This window comes from Acanthochromis polyacanthus, chromosome 20 (genome assembly GCF_021347895.1).
Source record: "Acanthochromis polyacanthus isolate Apoly-LR-REF ecotype Palm Island chromosome 20, KAUST_Apoly_ChrSc, whole genome shotgun sequence".
Lineage (NCBI taxonomy): Eukaryota > Metazoa > Chordata > Actinopteri > Pomacentridae > Acanthochromis > Acanthochromis polyacanthus.
This window is the reverse complement of record NC_067132.1, coordinates 25539708-25554136: the sequence shown is the minus strand read 5'-3', so window position 1 is coordinate 25554136 and position 14429 is coordinate 25539708. Positions and strand designations below refer to the sequence as shown.

Genomic DNA, 14429 nt, shown 5'->3' with positions numbered 1-14429 from the left:
AGGCAGTTTCAGATGTGCTTGCACTTGTTGCAGGATTTTTTTACTTTTACAAATATGCCAGCATTGAACTTGTTAGCTAGTTAGAAGTGAAGCTATCTATGACACATTTTCTTGAAAACTGCATAGGACAAGAATCACTTTTTTAATGCTTGATAAGACTCATTTTCCAGAATGAAGTTCAGAGTCGAGCCACCTGCACGAGCTGCACGAGGCACTCTGTCTGCAAGAACAGGGACACTCAGAGGTCAGCATGCCGAGCGCTCCGCAGTCTCCAGTTCCACACTGCACTTCCGAATGAATGCTGGCTATTAATACCCAGGGATGCCTTGCGTGGCGAACTCCTGAGAAAAACATGGGACAGCAAGGAGGGCCAGCTCATAAAAAAAGGGTGAGGAGAGGTGACCCAAAAACCTGCTGTACGATCACATGCAACAGGAAGACTATTACGTAAGAGGTCTGGGGTCACATCTCCACCTTGTCTCGTCATTCTGAAGAGTCAAATGCAAAAACAAAATGCATAGGAAACTGACCTGATTGCTCCAGGCGCAGTACAGATCACAGATCAGGCTCCAGTTGTTGTTAAGCATACAGTCGAGAACTTTCAGATGAGCCATTTTCACTGAGCTGCCCAGACACCTGCCCCTCGGCTGTGTGTACCAAACCCCGCTGTGCCCGGCGACACCCTGCTGGCGGCGTCGCTCCTCGGTGCCACCTCGACGGAGAGCAGAGCGCGAGGAGGCGAGGGCAAATCACCGGCAGAAGGCAGAGGGTGCATCTCCGTGCCCATCTGCGAGCCCAGCAGGTATCCTGTCAGCTGCGGCCATCGTCTCAGTCACGCTTCATTAACAAAATGTAAATGATTCATGCTGCATACAAACTCGGGGGATTATCTTAAACTGCCTCTCTGAGATGAGGGGAGCAGCAGAAAAGAGTTACCAGCAGTCCGGTGCAAAAAAGTCCACCTGGGTATCGACGTGCAGGAGAGACATCACCACGGTTACGCAGCAAAATGCAGCCTGACCGGTGGAAAAGAGGCTTCAAAGACGACGGATTAGGTTGCACATTTATCTTTACGTTTTGGCAGCCCACCCCCTTTCAGATGCCGTCTTCCTGCGATGGCGTCTCGTCCCGGCTGTCTGTGCCTCCCTGTGCTCGTCTCTGCAGCGGTACCAGGCAGAGGCAGCCTGAGATGCAGAGCAGCACAGGATCACTCTAAATCAACATGCATCAGGCCGCACTGCAGGACGTAACCGGGGACAGAATGGTTTCCCTCTCCCCTCTCTCTGACTCCTCTGTCATCGGCTTGATTTGCACCTTCCCCTACTGTCTCTCGTTAAACTTCAAACGCTTGTGTCCCACAAAATAAATCCACAGAGAAGAGGCGTGTGCAAGCTCTCTGCCTCAAACTCCAAACTTGACTGCCTCTGCACTTCACCAGCAATGCGGGACGCTGTGCAGCCCCATTTATTTATTTCATTACTCGGCAAAAATTCTTCACCCTACTTTGCAGAGGGAAGACTCCCCGACAAGAGGCAAGAGTGCCGCAGCCCCCACCACCACCGAAACAAGTCCCACATCGGAAGCCAGCTCTCTTAACTAAATGAATGTACACTTAAAGACTTCCTGTCGCTGTGGGAATTCAAAGAAATCGAGCATCTGAAAGGAGGAAAAGATGCCGGGAATCATTTTAGCATGTGAGAAGACAGAATTAGGAAATTACTGGATGCCAGTAAATAGTTGTCTGGGATTGTTTATGTTCCTTCCAGCCTTTGATGCTGTGACGTCCAGATGGTTGTGATTGTGACGTTAGCTGTGAGCCTGCTTCATCAGCGAGATGCACTGAGCTCCCTTCAAATGAGAAACGCCATAGCTAATTAACAGGAACATACACTTTTCATACATTTTTAATAACACCCTTGTGCTACATGTCACTTCTTTGCCATTTTTCCTCCCTCACAGGACGTCAATAAACCAAACGGCAATCAGCAGTCAGTCAGTAGGCTACGAAACTGTCATGCTGTCATTTGAAAATGTTCCCACATATGAAGGCAACAGCAGATCCGCACCAAAAATGGCAGAAGCAGTATTGTAGCTTTGCACAGAAGAGAATTTCAAAAAAGAAGACGGCTAGAGTAATCGTGCAGACGCAAGATCATGTAAGGTCAGGAGGCTATGCTCACAGTCTGGTCATAAAGGTCAGCCAAGTCTCAGAGGCCACCCTCAAAGACTAGACATGGCAACTCTGGACCCACAGCACACTATCAGCAGAGCAGCTGGGGAGGCGATCACTAGCTGCCTTCTCAACTCTTAAAACATAACCAAAGCTTAAACTTTCTTTCGCTTCAAAAGGGAGGCTCCCAGTGGGTATAATTCGCTTGAAAAGCCACTTATTCTCATACTTAAGTCAAAGAAATTCACATGGGGGAGAGGAGGGTGGCTGTTGTCAAGACACTCGGCAACACAAATCACGACCTTGCTTTGGTTCTTGCATTCATCGCGCTCAAAATGTGATGTCTGTCCAAGCGTCCAGCTGGTTCCGGATTGTCAGACTTCATTATCAAAGCATGTGTTTAGACATGTTATGTTTAAAACAAAACATGGCAAATGCTTAAGAAGTCAAGGGGATTAATGCAAGCAAATCTACCGAGATCTTCAACTGTGACACACTGTTCTCAATATATGTAGGCCAGGCGACTCTGACAGACTGCCTAAATGCAGGTCAACATGCAAAGACTATCTTCAAAATGGGATAAAAAGCATACCAAAATATATAAAAAATCTTCAAAATGTAACGCATAAAAGAGGACTTTGCATCATGTATAAAAAGTACTATTTGTTTTAGACTTATGCAACTATTTGGAAATCGTAAACACCACCTAAATCCAAGTTATGTCATGTTGGAGTCATTTAACGCATAAAATGTTGGATTTATAAGACGCTACTGTCTGTCTGAACAACATTCACACTATAAGCCACCGTGACGTCATGCAGCACCATGCGGCTGCAAAACTCCCCCCCCCCGTGACAAGCCAGGAATAGTCCAGCAAAGAGTAAAAGCCTGTGCCCTGCCCCACGATGAAGCCAATATAATCCAATCAATTCTGAGTTATGGATCTCACGGCGCCCTCGTACAGGCAGTGCCATACAACCTCCCATTGAAAACACACACACAGAGCGCATGTGTGCTTTAAGGATGTTGTGGTTACCTCATCGTACCGACAGGAAATGGATGAGGACGCCAAGCAGAGAAATATAACTGCATGAAGCTCATTAAGGTGGTTGACAGATGAGTTTGGTTGTTAAATTTAGTGCAGAGAACAGAGAGCGCTACTACACACCTTAGTTTGATTCACTGCAGCTCCAAGCACTCAGCTATTCTTAGGACAGATTATTTTGTTTGTAAGTTTTCTGATTATTTATTCTGTCGAGTCAGAAAATTGTGAAATTGCCCCCAGTTGCTTGTTTAGTCCAAACAGCAGTCTGAAACTCAAATAAATAAAACTGCACACAAGGCTGTAACCAGTCACTGTGTTGCTATTTTTGTTGGAAAATCATGCAAAAATCCTTTTTTTTTCTATTTAATTGAACACATTGTACGCTATGTCTGAAATGCTTGAATTTTTCACATCTCTTCTAGTCTGATTTTGATTGATTACTATAATTCTTATTGCATATTTTATTTATTTATTGTTTATTGTAAAGCATTTCGAATAATTTTCATACATGATAAGGTGCTACACTTAGGTACTATGCTTCATTTTTTAATCTAGAAACATCACTGATCAATCAATTAGCCTGTTAGCACACTTGCTAGCTTTGAAAACAATCTTCATTTGCATTTAAAGACCCTAAATCTGTATAAAATTATGTTTTAGTCAAAAAATCACAACTTACCCATACTTTAAATGATACTATATGGCTTTTCCTAACATGGCTCTAGACCTGTGGTTTCCTAGCAGCAACATATAGTCTACAATTAAGCAGTTGTGGTCAGTTTGGGGATGTTATATATGTCATGTTACATATATGTTACAACATCTTGAACTCTAGCGGCTACCAATGCCAATCAGAGGAAACTGGAGCTCCAGAAACATGATGGTTCTGCCATTTGGTGGCTTTTCTGTCATCCATTCATGAAATCATTCCTTCATCAGCGTGCCCTTGCTCATTTCCACTGCTGATGCTAACAGGAAATAATGTGGTTTCCCAGCCAAGACCTCAAAGCTCACACGAACACCCCTGGTTAAGATACGGCCTGATAGCACCCTGTTGCATAAGGCCCGACTAAAAACAAACACCGCTAATGCACATGTGCTTTACATACAGCAAAAAAAAGTATCTAAAGGGAAAACTGTCTCGGAATAAATAGAATAGAGTCATGTGTCCGTTGGGATGTGACTGCTGCACATGGCTGCAGTCTATATATTCATTATCTACCAGCAGTCGCTACACAGTGCGTTACATAATGTACAGCTTATGACGCCTGCAGGGTGTAGAATATGACAGGATGGAGGAGGAGTGTGAAGACTGCCTTAAGAAATGTGCTCTGCAGATAAACTGAGCACTTATGTGATTCACACACTCATGCACACACACTCCCGATGCGTGTTCGTCATGTCTCAGAAGTGGAGACAGAGCCGGACAGGGGGCAAGTGTTGACGGAGATGCCTTGGGCATGTGTAATGGATAGCGTCTCGGGCTCACTGAGCATTAGACTGGTTCTGTTCTGCTTGTCTGCCTGCATCTGCAACCCCCCCCCCCCCCCCCCCCCACACACACACAAAAAAAAAACGCCAACATCTCACCATCTCTTCGCTGCCCTCCTTTTATCCGACAGAGCAACGGGGGCATCCAGGCAGAAGAGGCTGTGACATTGAGCCAATTGGCAACAAAAAAACACGAGAATAAAAAGAGAAAAGGGGGGTATTTTTTCCAGTGGTTAAACTCTGGTCTGGTTTGACACCTCCTGCCCTCTTCCTGCTCCCTCCCTTCCTCCCTCTACACATCCATCCATCAATCATCTATCTATGTCCGTGGCAGGCGGGATAATGGCATCCAGTGTAACGGTGGCCAGGCCGAGCACGGACGTCACCCCTCCACCAGAGGAAAAGATAAGGGTGCCGCCCGACACGCATATGCACAACATATTCTGGGTGACCTTCATTCAGACGCAGCACGCGCGCACATTTCCTTTTATGTCTTTTCCAGGAAAAAAAAAATAGCTTGGAAGTTTGATTCCGATAAGAGATGCCAAAACACACTCCGGTTTCAGTTTGACAATCATAATGAAAGTGTGAGGGAGGTCTGGGGCTCTCAAACTGGGGAAACCCTTCAGAGAGCATGCTGCTGGTTATTCCCATGACACCTCTGGCTCTGTTCGCGTATGCTCTAAGACAAAACCCAGGTCAGGTCCAGGTCAATGTCTTGTTTGCTGAATATGAAAGAACCCTGATGTGTTGCACGAGACACATTTGCTTTTCAGATGTATGCAAATCAAAATCGCTCCGTCGCTGCTTTGACTGATGAACTGCCAGGGCTCTAAACGCTGATAAATGTGTGGGTCATTTACTTTTGGAGGGTTTTCTCTTGCAATGACTAAACTAAACCATCATTCTTGTAAAAAATGAGACCATAGAAAGCTCAATCAGGGCTGGGATGTGACACTGGAAATCTCAGTTGTCTTTTGTTGTGTCCAGCTAGGTAGCCTGTGGAAATTAGATCAGCTCTTCTTAGTCTCCATAGAAAAAACTACAAGGTCTCACAAGGCACAAACTGACCACTGTTGCATTCCCCGACCCCTGAACTTGCTCTGCACTGACCAGCATTCACACATTTAGTGCTTGTAAGAGCGTTCAAGAGAAAAGGGACAGCGATTCCAGTACAGTGATTCCATTTTTCCCTCTCCGACGCACGCAGCATTCATCTTTCCACGGGTTAAAAATAGCACCGCTGAAAACACGCGGGAATAGAGGACGGGTGAAAGACAAGCATGTGGACGGGGGAGGAAAAAAAAGAGCAGGGTTTTATGGAGCTAGGAGGGGCTATATTTAGTGCAAAGCGGAGAGCATCACCAGCGCTGTGAGCACCGCCATTGGTCTCATCCTCCCCAACATGAATGAGGGATGTGATCGATATGTGCTGGACAGACTTTCAACACGGTGTTTGTTTTTTCTTGGCTCTCTTGTCTTTTTATAGAATTTTCCTTCATCTGTATGGTTGGACACACGAACTCTCAATGCAGGTTCAACCAAATCCAACAGAATTGTAAAAAAAACAAAAGTAGAAGGAAAACAAGAGGGATGGAGGGTAAAATACTACCAGCAAAAGCTAAATACTTGTTTGGGAGAGCTGCTAACCTGATGATCATTTTATTAGACCTGTCAAATGTCTTAATTTGTCCTACGAACAGACCAAAACCTAAAGATATTCAGATTACAATCTTGTAAAATACAGAAAATATGCAAATTTTCACAATGGAGAAGCTGGAACTATCATTTTTCAGATAGGTTACTTGGCCGGCCAGTTAATTAGGCCGATTAAATGAGAGTTTAAGATAAATGACATCGACTGATAACCAGCGGTACGCCTAACATGCTGCACTGAATCGGCCTGAACCAGCTACTGACTAGAAATCACAGTTAATGGGCAGTTTTTCATGGTGAATACGAGCTAAGATTAATCCACAAACAACAGCTGAACAGTGTGTTGTCAACAATACGCCAAGTCAAACTTCATGCTGCTGTCCACTGACTAACACTGTGCGCTAAAATGGCCGACGATGCTCTTTGTTTTTTGCTATGAGCCACTGAAAATCATTCAAACACTGATCAAAACAGGCAGCAGATTAGTTTTCCTCCAACTGGCTGAATTTCAGAAGATGGTAGAAATGCATCGCTGCCATCCAACTGTGGTCGTAAACACAACAGCAGCTGAAAAAGCAGCAGCATGAGATCGCCTCAAACGAGCAGGTGTCATTAGAATAAATTCAAATTGCTAAACATTTTCATTATTAATCATTTTTCAAAGCGCTAAAACCCTGTAAACAACTACAGGCATCAGCTGTTTCGCAGCTACACTGCTAGTACCAGTGGGATGGCAGGTCGAGTGAGGAAGGGAATGTGAATGAAGCAGAAAGAGAGAGAGAGGCAGGCGTGCACGTGGGGTGTTTCTCCCTTAATGACCAGGGCAGCAGTGCCTAAATTACCACAGCTTCCATTGCTTTGGCAGTAGCAGGGTGGGGTGAGTGCTGTGGGGGTTAATTTTAGAGGAGACACCCCCTGAAATTTCTCTCATTAGTGAGCCAGAAATGATGCAGGGGAGGAGACCCGCCTGGAGTCTCAGCTCTCATTAGACCCCAGGGGGACAGCAGTTCAGAACCAGTGAAGCTTGAAAGTTGGGTGAGATTTGTGTTTGTTTGTGGCAGGCTTCAGGTCGATAAAAAAGACTCCCGTGTCTGCCCCCTCGAGCTGCAAACATGTAGGTTAAACACCAGCACTGACTCACAGGTGATTCACATCTTCTCCAGGGAAGCAGAGACGCATAGCAAAATCGCTCCAATGTTAGAAATGAACATCCATCCATCCATTCTCTATACACCGCTTTATCCTCACTAGGGTCGCGGAAGGTGCTGGAGCCTATCCCAGCTGACTCGGGTGAAGGCAGGGGACACCCTGGACAGGTCGCCAGTCTGTCACAGGGCTACATACACAGACAAACAATCACACTCACATTCACACCTACAGGCAATTTAGAGTCATCAATTAACCTCAGCATATTTTTGGACTGTGGGAGGAAGCCGGAGTGCCCGGAGAAAACCCACGCATGCACAGGGAGAACATGCAAACTCCATGCAGAAAGATCCCAGGCCCACCCTGGGATTCGAACCAGGGATCTTCTTGCTGCAAGGCAAAAGTGCTAACCACTACTCCACTGTGCAGCCCTAGAAATGAACAGATGGCATAAAATTTCACTTTCATCAGGGGGAACCTGGTGATTCAGTGGGCTTAAAAAACATGCTGCATGACTTAGTTGTGGCTCTCAGCTGATTAAAAGCCGAGTCAAGCCTGAGAGTGCCAGAGTTTAGTGGTAAAGAAGCTCATGCTGAGGAATAACTGATGTATTTTTGATGCTCCGGCTAAACTGCTGAGCAGCTGAGAGTCTGTTAGGATGTGGTGGTTGTAGCCTTCCTCAGTCAGGCAGAGTCGAGTGCTGTTATGAGAAGCATTTATTAGACTGCAGGAACGGATGCGAGGAAAACCTCACCGCTGTGATGTAGCCAGAGAGAGGAAAGGAAAAAGTTTTATTGTCTCGTGGCAACTTTAGAGACTCTGCCCTTACTTTCTCTGATTTCTAAATGAGACATTACATAAAACACTGCGACAGAAAAGCTCTTATTGCTGAACAGAAACGACTGTTTTCACATTAATCCGGCATGGACGCCTCATTAAGATTTATTTTTAACAAAAAGCATTAGCAGACACCTCTGCCCTGAGCTCCTTTTCAACCATTTCACAAAGTCTGCCACTGTCAGGATGCTGCCTTACCCCGCTCCCAAAGATTTATGCCATCCATCCTCAGTTAGTTCTGACATAGTAAGAGGATTACAGCCACACACACACACACGGTACCGTTGCCATTTTCTGATGATGGATTAATCCAAAACATGCCACCGCTGCAATGCTGTTATGACATGCATCAAGCCTGGCTGCTCTATGATGATGACTATGATGATGTAACCACTGAAACTACCACGCGTAAGAGGAAAAGGATGAGCTCCACAATGTGCCATTTATCAGAGTTTGGCATGCAGACCCACAAAGGACCCAGTAAGATTAGCGCTGCAAGAATAAAACTCTTTGTGCGCTTAAACAGTTGTCAGAGCGGGGAGAAAAAATGAACCCTATCACCCCGGACACTGGCAGATGTGCTGTTCGCTGCAACACTTAGCTCACCCTCGCTGTTCTCCTCTCTGGGTAACACGCTTTTGAACTCCTGCGGCATGTCACGAGTTTGTCTGAGAGCGAGAACACCTTTGGAACGGCGCTGATGAAGTTAAGCGGTCTGCTGCTTTCTGCGGTAGCTTCAGGTGATGAGTAGCAACCAGCGAATCCACATGGAAGCATTTTGCACGGCACAGAGCTTGCATTGTGTCCAAAATAGATGTCCCATCATTTCAGGATTATAATTACTTGCTCCCGCACTGCCAAACATCTCAAAGGTCACGCATGATGTGCTCATTAAACAGATAGACGCGGCACCAACAACCGCCACCATCCTGCAGCTGAACAGTTTTTTGTTTTTTTGAAAAGCACAAGGTCGCTATCCAAAAAGTCTTACCTCACAAGACGGAGTTACAGCTGTGTGTTTAAGCTCCTCATTGTCCCGGGGTGAATCACTCCAACGTGCTGCCATCATTTCATTTCGAACCGCAGAGGGGGAAGAAGTCCTTCAGAGCCCACATTGAGGTGAGGAGGATGAGCCAAAATACAAAAAAGGGGGAAAAAAAAAAAGATCCTAATCCACACCGTCCTCCTTCTTCATGTCCGTCAGTGGATGAAATCTGCACAGAAATTACAGCTATTAGTGTAATAAAACACAATATCTCGTGTATTAACATTAATCAAAGCAAGCTGGGACACCCTGAAGCACATTTGTGAAGAAGAAAACAGTCATCACCTTAAATCTAGGAGGAGTGTGGTCATCTGAGGACAGCGTAGCATCTTTATTTATTATTACAGCAAAATTACAACCCTCTAAACGTCTCTAGAACACTTTAAAATAAAAAATATAAATATAACAACAAAATCATATAGGAGTTGTTAAAGTAAACACAATGAGGAATATTGTGCAGAATGACTCCAAAAACATGCACATAGCCGATCAATTAATGGAGATCTGAAGGTGGCAGGTGCATCCAGGTTTTATTATTTGATTAAAACGCCTCTCTGCAATATGGTTTTGCACACAAGGTGGAAAAACCAAACGAGACTTGCATGTGAAATGAAAGAGTCTCTATGAGGGGAAAGTGCACAAGAAGACATTTGTCTTGTGTAAAAACGCTACACCAGGCATAATGAACCAAGAAACACGAATACAATGCTAAATAATGTCGTTTGTGTCACCCATATGTAGAAAAAACTCATATTTTTTTGCGCATTTGAGCCGTTTTGAACACCAATGGTTAAAACGGTCCGCTGTTGACAAATACTGGCTAACCGGGCGGACGACAGGTTGTTGCTATAATTGCCGAACACCGAAAAAGCCTACCTGTTAGAAATTCACGAAACTCCCCTGAAACGACAAGAAAAACACAATGTCCATATCTGTGGTGAAAGTACGGCGTTTTCCAAGAGCCCCAGTCGTTTCAGAGACGGGTTAAAAAGGCTGTCAAGAGATTACAAAGCGGGATATTCAGTCTCCGCTCAGAGCCTCACTGACCGACCGCTGAGCCTCACTACCTGTTAGGAAAAACACACTGGAAAAAACACGGTAAACGCCCTTCGGTGTGCATTTCTTCGTCAGGGAGACCCGACGGACGTTAAACCTCCGGTGTTCATTCATTTCCCATCATTTCCGAGTCTCGCTTCGATGCTGAAATTCGTCAAAACAGAGACAAAAAAAAGTAACGTGTATTCCTACGTGGTCCCCGGTTGGCGGCGCGACAATCTGTATATAGATTGACGAATCTCCCAACTCGCACGAAGCCCCGCCCCTCCGCCGGCCCCCCTCGCAAGCAGTCGACCAATCAGAGGGCCAGTTTAAATTTGGAATTTTGAAGCGGACCAATTGGAGGCGTTGTTACATAACAGCTTCAATAAAGAGTAGAAGCTGGTTCATTCTGGTCCCCACTATTTATTATTCCTATAGGCTTTTATTGCAGCAGGAATTACTTCCTCTTTTACGCTATAGTCAGTTAAATATTTCCATTTCATGCACCTCCACTGAACTCAAGAGGAAAATGTACTTTTTTGCTCCACTGTTCTTAATTTTAAAACTTTATTTTTTATTTTTCTATTATTTGCATCTTAATAAAATGCTGCTTACACATTAATGCAAAAATAAAAATATCCCAGTAAATAATATGAACCATAACCATAACCACCAAAACTTTAAGAATCATTTATATATTTTATTGGCTTCTAAATGAAGTTAGACTGAGAGTGGAAAACTTGCAAGTTTAATAATTACAAGATGTCTATGCTTTTAGATTGAAAATTTAGTGTTGCTGCTATCTATCCATCATCTATCTATGTATCTATCTATCGTAATATATATTAGTATTACTATAACTACATTGGTATTAGTAGTTTCTTGCTTTTTATGTATTATATCTTCTGGAAACTGCAGCAAAAAGTCCAAAAGTTTGGTCAAAAACTGTAAGATTTTGAGATTTTACAAGACTTTACTGGTGTGCTTTATGCTGCTTATTGTAATATTTACACTCCTGCATAACAAGTACTTTTAATTTTGATGCTTTGAGTATATTATTGCTTATATTTTATGCATTTTTACTCAAGTAAACATTTAAATGCAACACCTTTACTTGTAAGAAAATACAGTTTTATGGTGCTAACTCTACACTTGCTTCAATAAAAGCTGAGAATATGTCTTGCACCACTAACAGATCATGATCAGCCTATGTGGAGGTGACAGAAATGTGCTACATGCTCACACAATACTTTCAAATAAACAGCTACCCAAGAGCTAATCAACACTTGCTCTTGCTTTATTCCCACGCTCTGTCAGTGAGCCTTCTATACCCTTAAAGTGAGCAAATGGAATCGCTGGCACATCACCGTGAATGCTGAGGGTTAAAGCCCTGAGGCCCACACATATGCTGAGCTCTCCAATTTCCTAACGTTCGACCGGCGAAACATATTTGCCTTTCCATTATCAACTGTAAAAGCAGTGTTCTTAACTTTATTATGGTGACATGTAGGGCATGGCAGCCACATGGGAGTCGGCAGAGCATGAAAAAACAGAGCCGCACAGCTGATCCGGATAAAGACAAAGACTGACAGTGTTCTGTTTGCAGGCTACTCCAGCAGCACAATAGAAGATGGGACAATAGGACTCTTTTGACCCATACTGTGGCGAGGTTTCCCCGGTTTCAGAGGGGAGCTATTGTCTAAAGAGCTGGTGCACCCTCACTCAGACAATGGAGAACTTATACTGATGTAAGTGGGACTCTGCGTGAAGTGATGGTAAACATGAGGTTCATATTTAATTAATATTACTGACATCAAGTTCGATTATGCAAAAGCGCAGTAAAGCATTGCTGTTTTCCCACACAAACAGCCCATAATCCGCATCTCTATGGATTACATGTGCGCATAAAAATCTCCAGAAAACAATATAAAAGTTTTACTGGATTCTGTTTATGTGGAATATTTCCCTCCAAAAAACACTTCAGATGCTAAACAGAACAGTCTGCATAACACTGTAGCAGCTTGGGGAACACATGTTACAGTGTTGGTTTTTTATGAATGGTGAAGTGAAGACAGGCGATTTCAGATCAATGAACAAAGCTCAGTGAAGGGCTGCAGTCGCATGAATCAAAGTTGTGCTGTATTCCGTGTGTCATGAAAATCGAAAGGTTTATGTTAACTTTTAAGTCTCTTTAAGCATTGCACTCCTTTACATTAAATGTGTAGCTGGAGAGTCAGAGTGACTCAAGCAGACAAGAGATTACGAGCTCTCTCGTGGCAGCAAAATGTTTGGCTGGATTAGGACATCACATGAAGCTGGAGTTCAAAGCCCAGCAGTGTTCGGATTAGGACAGGTGGAACTGACTATGCAGTGAGTCTGAAACAGGTTTTCAACCCTCCTTCACGCACAAACTCTCATCAGACTACAAATATAACTCCATTCACAAAGGATTTTTTGTTTTTAAGCGGTAGTTGAGTCTGAGAGTGTAAGAGGATGAGGACGACTCCCCACTCCAGGTTGTATAAGTGGATCTGGCACCGAGTTTGATGACTGGACGAAACCCAACAGCGGTCAATCTATCAAGCCCTCTGGCCAGCCAGTCGCTAACTGGAACACAATGAACACTGGAGAGGATGTTCTTTCTATTTGTGTACCGAGAGACGTCAGTGAAGCAGCGTTCATTAAGTTCCAAACTGGGAGTGAAGGGTGTAATCTTTTAGCATCTGGCAGCTAAGCACCGGTCAAATAAACGTTTGTCTCACAAGTGCAACAGAAACTCACAGGATGGTTTAACTATAAGATAATGGTTCAACATATTGGGACATCTATGCAAAATATTTGACTATAGCCACAACATCTTTGACATGGTCTATGATAAAGATTGAAATCAGGGGGAAATAGCGAATTAAACTCTATCTAAATGCAAATCAGTGCCGACATCCAACTACACAGCTCATCTATGAAAGACTACAGGGATGTACTCAAATATCATCAAGTTTTTTTTTGTGCAGATTTAATAAATTTGATATTTGTGTTCTGAATTCAGTTTAATTCAATTCAGAAAACTTTATTTGTCCCCTCGGGGCAATTTAAGGCCTGCAGAGCAATTAGACACAAAATTGTAGCAACAACTGTACAATAGCAGTAGCAGCCTTTTAAAGTACAATAAATACATTTATTTTGAAAATTAAAAATGGAATGTGCTGAGATAAGATTAAAGTTAAATGTCCTATTAATAACAAATAATGTACACAAGGTGCCAAAAGGGTTCAGAGTTGCAAAGTAGTGACTGTATATGAATTTGGCAGCATGGTTAAATAAGGAATAGAATTACAGTGTTTACATGAGGCGTAATTTAATGTGCAGGTGGACTGAACAAAAAAAATTCAGTGTAAGTCCCTGATGTATGGAATATGCAATGCCACAAGATGCAAAAAGAAGTGGGATATACAGGTGCTGCAAGGTGGGTGTTCTTAGTCAGATTTTGCCCTGTGCTAAGCTAAACTAACCCTAACATGTACAGACATCAGAGTAACATCTTATTTGTCCATCACTTTAAATGCCCTCATGTCCCCCAATGGAACAATGTGTAAAATCCATATAGTATCTGTATGATTGATGTATAAATGGCAGCAATATGTGTTAGATATTGACCCTTGATGTTCAACAGTGTCATCATACTGGGAAAAATGACAGATATGCACACTGCACAGCCTGCGTGTGGCATAATGAGGTGGTAGGGTTTGGTGTGAGTGATGCAGAGCAAGGTTTTAAATTGAAACTGCATTAGAAGGATGCATCAGTGTGAGAATAAGCCACAGATGACAATGTTTGTGCATTGGAAATCTGAGGTCGGTTTTAAAGTTGTGTTTGGCAACTTCCACCTGACTGAACTTTTCCCACATATATGATGGTTGTAGTTTTTTTCTATTGTGTGTCTGATTTTACTTACGCTTCTGTAGGCAGTCCAAATGAGGGAAAATCTATATAAATTAGGGACG

At 43.4% G+C, this 14429-nt stretch overlaps 1 protein-coding gene across 2 annotated transcripts in view; it reads right to left on the bottom strand.

Annotated features, from left to right (window-relative positions):
- Positions 1-10683, bottom strand: part of LOC110951013 (rho GTPase-activating protein 21) — a 90929-nt gene extending 80246 nt beyond the window's left edge. The window contains exons 1-2 of one of the 2 annotated variants that reach the window (XM_022193911.2): positions 10267-10683; positions 9337-9559 (exon numbers count right to left, since the gene is read on the bottom strand). In XM_022193911.2, the coding sequence (XP_022049603.1) occupies positions 9337-9414 (78 nt within the window). In that variant the 5' untranslated portion in view covers positions 9415-9559; positions 10267-10683. Of the gene's footprint in view, positions 1-530; positions 1452-9336; positions 9560-10266 lie in introns of those variants that run through there. The other variant, XM_022193910.2, reaches the window with a different exon arrangement.
- Between the last annotated feature and the right edge of the window lie 3746 nt (positions 10684-14429).